This window comes from Phaseolus vulgaris, chromosome 6 (genome assembly GCF_000499845.2).
Source record: "Phaseolus vulgaris cultivar G19833 chromosome 6, P. vulgaris v2.0, whole genome shotgun sequence".
In the NCBI taxonomy this organism is placed as follows: domain Eukaryota; kingdom Viridiplantae; phylum Streptophyta; class Magnoliopsida; order Fabales; family Fabaceae; genus Phaseolus; species Phaseolus vulgaris.
The window spans coordinates 1373945-1383686 of NC_023754.2; the positions used below are offsets into that span (position 1 = coordinate 1373945).

Sequence of the window (9742 nt, forward strand, 5' to 3'; positions counted from 1 at the left end):
TTCTCAGGGTACAACCGAATCAAGATGCACCCCAAAGATGAGTGCAAGACGGCGTTTATGACCGAGACATCCTGTTACTGTTACACAGTGATGTCGTTCAGTCTGAAGAATGTGGGCGCCACCTACCAGAGGCTAATGGACAGGGTCCTTGCATCCATGTTGGGGAGGAATGTGCAGGCCTATGTAGATGATATGGTGGTGACTTCGCAGGAGAGGGGCCAACATGTGTCTGATATGGAAGAGCTATTTGCTACAATAGCTAAGTACCGTTTGAAGTTAAACCCCGAAAAATGCGTGTTCGGGGTTGAGGCGGGTAAGTTCTTGGGTTTCCTACTCACCGAGCGTGGGATATAGGCGAACCCAAAGAAGTGTGCGGCCATCCTTGCCATCAGGAGCCCGGCCTCGGTAAAAGAAGTGCAGCAGCTGACAGGGCGGATGGCCGCCCTGTCCAAATTCGTATCCGCTGGAGGGGACAAAGGCCACCCCTACTTCCAGTGTTTGAGGAGAAATAGTCGGTTCGTGTGGACCACGAAGTGTGAGGAGGCATTCCTCAAGCTAAAGGAATATCTGGTCGCTCCTCCCGTGCTGTGCAAGACACAGCTGGGCATGCCGCTCCGGTTGTACTTTGCCGTGACGGAGCAAGCGATCAGCTCAGTCCTCGTTCAGGAGCAGGACCGGGTACAAAAACCAATATACTTTGTGAGCAAAGTATTGCAGAGGCCAGAGGTAAGATACCAAGCCCTGGAGAAGGCAGCCTTGGTCGTGGTATTCTCGGCCAGGAGGCTTCGTCATTACTTCCAGAGTTTCACAGTGGTAGTGATGACGGACTTACCTATCCGGAAGGTGTTGCAGAAGTCGGAGGTGGCAGAAAGAATGGTGCGTTGGGCGGTGGAGCTTTTGGAGTTCGATGTTCGGTATGAGCCCCGAGGCCCCATCAAAGGCCAGGTTTATGCGGACTTTGTGGTAGAGCTCTCCTCAAGAGGTACACAGCAGAAAGAGGAAGCCAGGTTCAAATGGGTGCTTTCCGTGGATGGGTCCTCCAATCAATAGGGGAGTGGAGTTGGCGTGATCTTGGAATGGCCAAACGGGTTGTTGATTGAGCAGGCCTTGAGGTTTGTTTTCAAGGCCAACAACAACCAGGCGGAGTATGAAGCCCTTATAGCCAGAATGCTTTTAGCCAAGGAGATGAGAGCACGGAGTTTGATAGCAAAGAGCGATTCCCAGTTGGTTACAGGTCAAGTGACCGGGGAATACCAAGCCAAGGATCCACAGATGGCCGCGTACCTGGGGTACGTCCAAGTCTTGAAGAGTACGTTCGCGGTGTTTGACCTGGTGCACGTCCCAAGGGAGCAGAATGCCCGAGCTGACCTGCTAGCCAAGTTGGCCAGTTCGGGCAAAGGGGGAAGGCAGAGGACGGTGATACAGGAAACCCTTAAAACACCACAGACGTTTGTCGCTGATAATAAGGTAGGCATTCATCAGGTCAGTACGTTTAGGGGAAGAGCGAGGAGTCATCGATCGTTGACTCAGGAGACGCTGAGGACGCCCAATGTAAGCACTTACTCGGTCTCGCTAGGAGAGGGGGATCCTATGCAGGTATGCACGGTTGAGGAGGGGGACACATGGATGACACCCTACAGGCGCTACCTGGCCGATGGGATACTCCCATTGGAGCCCAAGGAGGGCAAGAAGATAAAGAGAAACTCTACCAAGTATACCCTTGTGGATAGGGAGCTGTTCAGACATGGGTTCACTCACCCAATCTTGGTGTGTGTGAGAAGAGACCAATGTACACGAATAATGGTTGAGCTCCATGAGGGAATTTGTGGTAGCCATGTTGGTGGTAGGTCCTTGGCATCAAAGGTTGTCCGTGCAGGGTACTACTGGCCAACAGTAAGAGAAGATTGCACGAGGTACGCCCAGCGGTGCAAGTAGTGTCAACAGCACGCCGACTGGCACAAGGCGCCGCCAGAAGAGCTGAGATCGATTTACAGCCCATGGCCTTTTCACACATGGGGAATCGACATTCTGGTGCCGAGGCGTCTAGTTTCTGACAACAGTACACAGTTTGCAAGCCAGCAACTGGGCAAGTTGTGCACAGAGGTCGGGATAAAGCAGGTGTTCGCATCGGTTGAGCACCCTCAGACAAATGGACAGGTTGAGTCCGCCAACAAAGTCCTACTCAGGGGTTTGAAGAGAAGACTTGAGAAAGCTAAGGGGACCTGGGCAGAAGAGGTTCCCAGAATAGTGTGAGCTTACCACACCACACCTCAGTCCACCACTAGAGACACCCTTCAACTTGGTGTACGGGACAGACGCAATGATTCCGGTAAAGATTCAGGAGAGCTCACCTCGTTTTCAAAGTTTCGTGGCTAAGGAGTCTAACGAAGAAAGAAAGGTGAACCTGGATCTACTGGACGAGGTCAGAGAGGAGGCAAGGATCAAAGCTAAAGCAGTAAAGAGAAGGGTGGAGCATAAGCACAGTTCCAAGATAAAGCCCCGACAGTTCCAAGTCGTTGACCTAGTAATGCGGAAAGCTCACCCGTACCAATTGGAGAACAAGTTGTCCCCCAAGTGGACTGGCCCATTTAGGGTGACAGAAGTCCTGGGAAACGGGGCGTACAGGCTTGAGACCTTGGAGGGAGGCGCCATTCCTTGTACTTGGAATGCAGCCAATCTCAAGTTTTATTTCAGTTAGAAACTCTAACATTGTACACAGTTTAAGGGGACACTCTTTTTCCCTTCTTAAGGGTTTTTTAACGAGGTCACCCAATAAAAATTACATTTCAAGTACACGTGTTCTCCTGTTTTCTGTACAATGCAGGGGTGAACCCATTGCTTTGGTGTTTAGACACCTCGAGAGGGAGTGGCAGCTTCCTTTAGGACGCCTCCCCCTTGAGCGTGGGCGCCAAGCGCGGACAGCACGGTTCAGTTAGAAACGAACCTGATGTCTTGATGTTTAGACACCTTGAGAGGGAGTGGCAGTGCCCTTTGATACGCCTCTCCTCGAGCGTGGGCACCAAGTGCGAGTAGCAAGATTCAACCGGTGATGAACTGGTCGCCTTGGTGTTTAGACACCTCGAGAGGGAGTGGCAGCTTCCTTCGGGACGTCTTCTCCTCGAGCGTGGGCACCAAGTGCACCGGTCGTCTTGGTGTTTAGACACCTCGAGAGGGGCGGCAACTCCCTTCGGGACGCCTCCTCCTCGAGTGTGGGCACCAAGTGCACCGGTCTTCTCGGTGTTTAGACACCTCGAGATGGAGTGGCAGCTTCCTTCGGGACGCCTCCTCCTCGACCGTGGGCACCAAGTATGAACAACATGGTTCAGCCAGTTAAGTCCTTCTTTGCCTCCAAGCGAAGATGAGGCCAGTGACGCGCCTCGAGGCTAGACACCTTGAGACCGCAAAGTATGAGTAAGTATCAACAAAAGAGTTTTCGTTGTCTAAAAAAGAAGTTGAAGCAAGGACAATTGAAGGTTCACGCATGCTCACTTCCATCACAGGTCGTTAAGCAGTTAAGGCAGAGGGCGAGAAGGCATGCTACCTAAAGTTCGAAGTTTTAAAGTTTGTCAAGGACGTCGTATGGTGTTAGCATCAGAACGTTGTTAGTAAAAGCGACAAGTTAAAGGCACAGTCCTCGACAAACAAAGATAAATAAGGCAAGTAAAATAAGGTGTGAATTGTATTAAAATTATAAGTGTTTTGAAGGACACAGTTTTCAAGCCTAAAAGTCTAAGCAAGTTCCTTCTGAGGATGCCTTGGCACAATTTGCCCATCAACGATGTGGTTCGACATCGCGAAGGGGGAAACATCCATCTTAGGATGCTTGCGAGCAACCTGAGCGAGAGCATCTTCGAACCCTATAGCGTAGGCGTCGGCAACATCATCAAGGAGCTCCACCTTGGCTTTCTCGAAGTCTTCGACTTGTGAGGTGAGCTCCTCCTTTGTCTTCTCAAGGGCTTCAGCCTTTACGGTGAGCTCAGCCTCTACCTTGCCCAGTTGCACCTCCCGGTCAACAGATCGCTCTTCAAGGTTGGCCATTTTAGCTTTGCTGGCCGCAGCTTCTTCTTGGAGTTCCACCACCTGAGCACGTAGTGGCACAACTTTACCCAGTAGGGTGGTGTACTCTTGGCCTTTATCATGGAGCTTCTTGTTAGCTTCTAGCTCGGTCTGTCAGAGGGCACTTAGCTCCTGGTTTAGTGCAGTCTCACGGATGAAAAAACCCTGAGCCTGATTCGCAAGTTGTTCCTTCACCAGGGCCAGTTCTTTTGCCAAGGCTAGTTGCTTTCTAGCCTACGACTCTGCCTCATAAGAGAAGGCGTTGGCCTAAGCAAAGAATTCACCGAGGCTGAGAGCCAAGTTCTCCTGCACCGCCTCGTTGATGGAGCTTCCCATGACCCCTTTCTGGTAACCTTTCAGGATTTGTTGAAGGACCAAGGGAAGCTCGGGGACAAGAGCAGGGGCTGGTTCAGGCACGCTCTCGCCGCCACCCTCGAGCGCAAGGGGGCCTCGGGGGGAGGAGGCGCTAAGGGGGTGATCCCTGAACGAGGCAGAATGCCTAGCTGAAGAGGAATGGGAGGTGGCTACGGTCGCGACCTTGCGTCTCTTGAAGACAGGGCCTTCCATCGTGTCCTCCTCGTCGTCAGAAGAAATGTGCACCACCCCCTTGCCCTTCTCAAGGGGAGCTAAAGGTGGGGAAGCCTTGGCAGTTGCCAAGGGAATTGCGGTAATGGGGGCTGAGGAGGCAGGGACAAGAGTGGTTTGGGTGGAAGGTGGGGCAGGAATGGTTTGGGTGGCAAGTGGGGCAGTGGGTGCTGAGGCGCCCGCACCAGCAGCGACGTCGTCGCGAAGGGATAGAACCTCAGCGAGTCTAGCCCGTTTCTCTGCGTTTAACACCATCCCTACATCAAAGGAATGAGAGGTAAGAACTTAGTAAACAGGGAGAATCAGAAAACCAGCACAAGTATAAGCTAGTTGATACAGATGAAAAACAAACAGAGTGGCGTATAAGGAAGATCAGGAAAGGATTCCTGTACCAATACAACCAGCAAGCCCAGTCGGGCTGTATTCGTTCTTGATGAGCTCTACGGTGTTGAAAATCACCCCCAGACTGGCCAACACTTGGCATACCCCGCGATCAGCAAAAGAAAGATCATCCAAGGTTTTGGCCTTCTTGAGTTTTAACTTCCCCACCCAGTACAAGGGAAATTCGTCTAGGGCGGTGCGGTCGTGCTCGGAGCAGCACACCCTGAAGAATTTTCCCTTAAACCCCTTGTAAGACTGTTGGAACAGGGTAAGGATGACTCTCCCTGTCACCCCACTGAAGCTAACCCAAAGGTTTTTCCCAGAATTTTTGGCCTCAAAGAAATGGGGGAAAACATCTACGGAGGGGGCATGGCCAAAGTAGTTACAAAGAATGGAGAAAGCCCTGATGAAGGCCTAGCTCTTGGGATGCAGCTGGGCAGGGGCGATGTTTATCTCAGCTAATAACTCCCTTTCGAAGTTGTTGAAGGGGAGGCGCTGCCTAATGCGTTTGAAGATAGTCTGATAGAAGAAGAAGAATGGTTCACCGTCATTGGTGTGATTGTCCATGCACACGGGTTCGCCCTCTACACAGGGGCGAACCAAAATATAAACATCACACTCTCTCCCAAACGCCCTACCCTTGAAGTCAGGCTCATTGTCCAGGTGTGCCCTCCAGTCAGCGAGAGAGGTGAGGGAGGAGGTTTCAGCAAGGAGCTCGTCGGAGGCCCAAGGGTATAAGGGCTTGTAGTTGACGCTAGGAGGAGGGTTGGTGATGACTTTCGTTCGTGCCATGATGAAAGAAGCTAGGAAACACAAGGAAAAGAAGAAAGCAAAGGTTTAGCGAAGGGGGCTATGGTGTGAAACTAAAGAAACCAAGAAAACCCTACCCTCGTAGGAAAACTCAAAAAACAGAGGAACGAAGAAGATGCAGAAGAAAACTTAAAATATAAAAGTTTAAACTGTCACAGGCAGTTATCAATGTGCAAATCAAAAGTAAAGAGCAATCAATGGAGAAAAATCATACCTTTGATTATTGATGAGCGAAAGTTCTGGTTTTTGCGAAGAAAGGAAACCAGAGAGCTCAAGGGTGAAGATGAAGAGTGCAAAAGAAGTTTCAAGTGATGAAACAGTGCATGAGGCGCGCATTTTTGAAAGATTTAACGTAAACTTGAGAAGCGCAAGCGACGTTAAGTCCCAGTCGCCTGATTAAGACACGTGTGCGCTGATTAAAGCAGGAACAGGAAAGTGTTACTTCGGTACACTGTACACGTCCTATCACTTAAAGCCACGTAGGTCGGCAGGGTGAGGCCATAGTCTCTTTGCTGAACAAGTTAACAGCTCGAGACTGGGGGGCTTGTGTACCGACCGGTCCTCGGACTCTGACGTTGACCAAAGTCAAGGTGGGGCCTCGAAGGCTAGGTCCGCGGGGAGGTTCAGTAAGACAGGGCGGAGTCTCTCTAGGCTCATCCAACTCCGAACTAACAAATGTTAACCCCTGATCCAACGACACGCACATGACCTGGGTGCTTAGGTCAATAATAGCCCGCGCGGAGAGTTCTCGTTGCCAGGGCTCGACCTCCGATGTGGCTTCCGCAGATTCCCTCGTGGAGTTCAGTCATAATTCTTACGCAGTTCTCTCCATGCACACATACTAATAGGGGGTGTGTAAATCCGAACCTGTATAGCTCCCCATCGATCAAGGTGAACTTGCTGGAGCTCTTCTTTACCTTTTTGGCCTCTGTTGGATCTACTGGGAGGACGCCGTCTGCTATGTACCGCTGGTATGGCGTTATCCATGTATCTGGTTGGTAAACGGTGCAAACTCGCGTTGTCTTCGCTTCCTCCACTGGGTGCATCCTAACTCTCGGTGCTCTCAAGGTTTCCTGAGTTAATGATCGATGACTCCTTGCTATCCCTTCTGTTGACTTGCAAACTTGAAGAACCTAGTGATCTGCTGCGAACGCCCGAGGTGTCTTTAGAGTTTCTTGTATAACAGTCCTCTGCCTGCCCCCCTTGCCCGAACTGGCGAGTTTGGCAAGCAAGTCAGCTCGGGCATTCTGCTCCCTTGGTACATGCACCACTTCGAACAAGGCAAAAGAACTTCTTAGCTCCTGTACATACTCTAGGTAGGCCGCCATTTGTGGATCCTTGGCCTGGAATTCGCCGGTCACCTGCCCGGTGATCAGCACCGGGGGGCGTCGTTGTGCTTACATGGCACACTGATCGCCTATTTTTGAGGCTGTTTTCATAGCACTTCTTTGCCTCCTTTTGATCGGAGCGGATGGTGATGACCACCCCTTCCATCGAATGTAGTTTAACCTTCATATGCCTAGTGGAGGGCACAGCTCCCATCCTGTTGAGCGTTGGTCTTCCTAGCAGGACGTTGTATGCCGAGGAGGCATTCACAACCAAGTACCTGATCTTCTCTGTTCGCGACACCGCCCTGTCTGTGAATGTCGTTCTTAACTCGATGTACCCCCTGACCTCCACTTGGTCCCCAGCAAAGCCGTATAGGCAGCCCCCATACGGCCTCAGATGGTCTGGGGACAACTGTAACTTTTCGTAAGTTGGCTAGAACATCACATCTGCCGAGCTCCCTTGAACGACCAGTGCTCGATGAACCATCCTTCCCGTCGTGATAAGTGAGATCACGATGGGATCGTTGTCGTGGGGCACGACATCCCTGAGGTCTTCTTTGGTGAACGTGATGTCCACATCGGGCGAGTGATCTTCAAAAGCCTCCACTAACATTACGGACCTAGCATACTTCTTGCGTTGCGATGCCGTACATCCGCCGCCCGAGAACCCACCCGCTATGGTGTGGACCTCGCCGTGGATGGGCACCTCATGCTGCTGTCCCTCGCCGCTCACCGGTTGCGGAACCGACGACTGTCCTGTCTGCTTCTCCACCAAGTAGTCCTTCAGGAAGCCATTCTTTACGAGTTCGTCTAATTGGTGACCCAACGCTAAACAATTGCTAATACGATGTCCAAATGCTTCGTGGAACTCGCACCACAATTCCTTGTGGGGTCCCAACATCCTGTCGGACTTCGCCGGTGGCCTCAACCTGTCGGCTATGTTGGGCACCGCGATCAGATCTTTGAGTTCCATCACGAAGTTGTGTCTCGGTGGCCTGTTCCCTTCTCTTCTCTCCTCTGCTCGACCCCTAGGCTGGGTCCTCCTTGGCTCGTAGGCGCGCTTCCTGTCCAAGTGTTTTCTCTCCATGGCGGCTTGGTGAACCCTAACAGGTTGCGTACGTATCTGTGCCTTGGGCCGCGCGGGCGGCTTGGTGCACTTCTCGTACGCCTCATCTTCTGAGGCAATGTGCTCTACCGCTCTTCGCCTTATTTCTGCGAAAGTTTTTGGGCGACTGCAGTTGAGCGTTTTACTAAAAGATCCGGGACGTACCCCCTTCCTGAATGCGTACACGATCATGGGTTCTTCCGAGCTGCCTACTTTCACCACTTGTGCCCCAAAACGGCTTATGTACTCCTTTAGGGTTTCGCCTTGGAACTGCTTGACGTCGAAAAGATCATATGAGCCTGGGGCGGGAGTTCTGTTGGCTAGATACTGCTCCCTGAATAGTTGTGAGAGTTGGGCGAAGGACGTGACGTGGCCCTTTGGGAGGCTAATGAACCAATCCATAGCCATCCCCGTCAAGGTGCTCATGAAAAGCTTGCACCTCACGGCGTCTGAACCGCCTACCAGCAACATTTGTGTATGGAACGTCGTGAGGTGTGCCTCGGGATCCTCTACCCCTGTGAAGGTCGCTTTGGGTCCCGTGAACGTGTTGGGGATCGCGGTCTCCAGAATTGCCTGTGAGAACAGTGTTGTGAATTCTCTGGGTGGGGATGCAGCCTCAAGCTCGTCTCTGCCACGCCATCCACGGCGTAATTCTTCATTGGCGTGGTGGAGCTCGTCGTTTCTTGCTTGAGAGGCTGCCAGATCCGCCTGCATGCGCTCCTGCTCCACCTTTGAGGCTGCCATTGCGTCCTGCATGCGCTCCTGCTCCACCTTTGAGGCTGCCACTGCGTTCTGCAGCCCTTGCACCATACCCATGAGTTGTTGTAGGGTCATCTCTTCGCTCCTGGCGCGTGCTGGTCGGGTGGTCATGGCTCTCTGGAGATCCTCTCGATTTATCTGGGTTTTGAAAACTGGAATTGAAAACTTGTGTGGTGGAACCGATGTTTATATCGGCCCCACGGTGGGCGCCAAATGTTCCTGCCGGTTGACCTGGGTCGTCTTTATGAGTGGCTTGTCCTCGCGAGCTAGAGCACCTTCGTTCTGTCTTGTCTATGAGTACCTGAAAAAGAAGAACAAATGGGCGCCCTCGCGGCCGTTTGCACTCCGACGATCAAGTCAGCTAGCGAGAAACACCAATGTGACTGGAAAACTGTATGATTATCTCAATGACTGGAACTGTGTGGCTAAACTGTGTTGCCCTAATTTCCTTGTGCTCACAGCTGGGTGCGCCGCCAAGAACAACTAGGGTTTAGTGCTCTGTGTAACTATGAAAGCATACCTTATTAGGGTTCTTCATGCCCTTTATATAGGTGAAAACTAGGGTTTACCTTTGTGTTGCTGCTATTATCTAGGGTTCCTTGGAGAAGGTTCTTGCGCCGCTATCCTTAGGATCTTAGCGTATCTGGCCCATGGACTTCCCTTATCTGGAGTGCAATGAATAACCTTGCAGCCACTTGGGCTCTCACTTAGGCACTGT

The 9742-nt window shown here is 51.8% G+C and overlaps 3 protein-coding genes across 3 annotated transcripts; 2 read left to right on the top strand and 1 right to left on the bottom strand.

Annotated features, from left to right (window-relative positions):
- Positions 1–435: 435 nt before the first annotated feature.
- LOC137832982 (uncharacterized) lies at positions 436–1935 on the top strand. The gene is made up of 2 exons (XM_068641385.1): positions 436–1017; positions 1105–1935. The coding sequence occupies exons 1-2, from the start codon at positions 436–438 to the stop codon at positions 1933–1935; spliced, it is 1413 nt and encodes a 470-aa protein (XP_068497486.1).
- A 385-nt stretch (positions 1936–2320) lies between these two features.
- On the top strand, positions 2321–2698 carry LOC137832983 (uncharacterized). Its single transcript, XM_068641386.1, has one exon. The coding sequence runs from the start codon at positions 2321–2323 to the stop codon at positions 2696–2698; it is 378 nt and encodes a 125-aa protein (XP_068497487.1).
- Positions 2699–7593: 4895 nt separating this feature from the next.
- LOC137832984 (uncharacterized) lies at positions 7594–9135 on the bottom strand. The gene has a single exon (XM_068641387.1). The coding sequence runs from the start codon at positions 9133–9135 to the stop codon at positions 7594–7596; it is 1542 nt and encodes a 513-aa protein (XP_068497488.1).
- Between the last annotated feature and the right edge of the window lie 607 nt (positions 9136–9742).

Bases quoted from the DNA above. Each gene is read 5' to 3' on its own strand.
- LOC137832984 (XM_068641387.1), bottom strand. From the start codon at position 9,135: ATGACCACCCGACCAGCACGCGCCAGGAGCGAAGAGATGACCCTACAA.
- LOC137832983 (XM_068641386.1), top strand. From the start codon at position 2,321: ATGATTCCGGTAAAGATTCAGGAGAGCTCACCTCGTTTTCAAAGTTTC.
- LOC137832982 (XM_068641385.1), top strand. From the start codon at position 436: ATGGCCGCCCTGTCCAAATTCGTATCCGCTGGAGGGGACAAAGGCCAC. The intron at 1,018-1,104 runs GTGCTTTCCGTG...TTGATTGAGCAG, and splicing joins AGGAAGCCAGGTTCAAATGG to GCCTTGAGGTTTGTTTTCAA.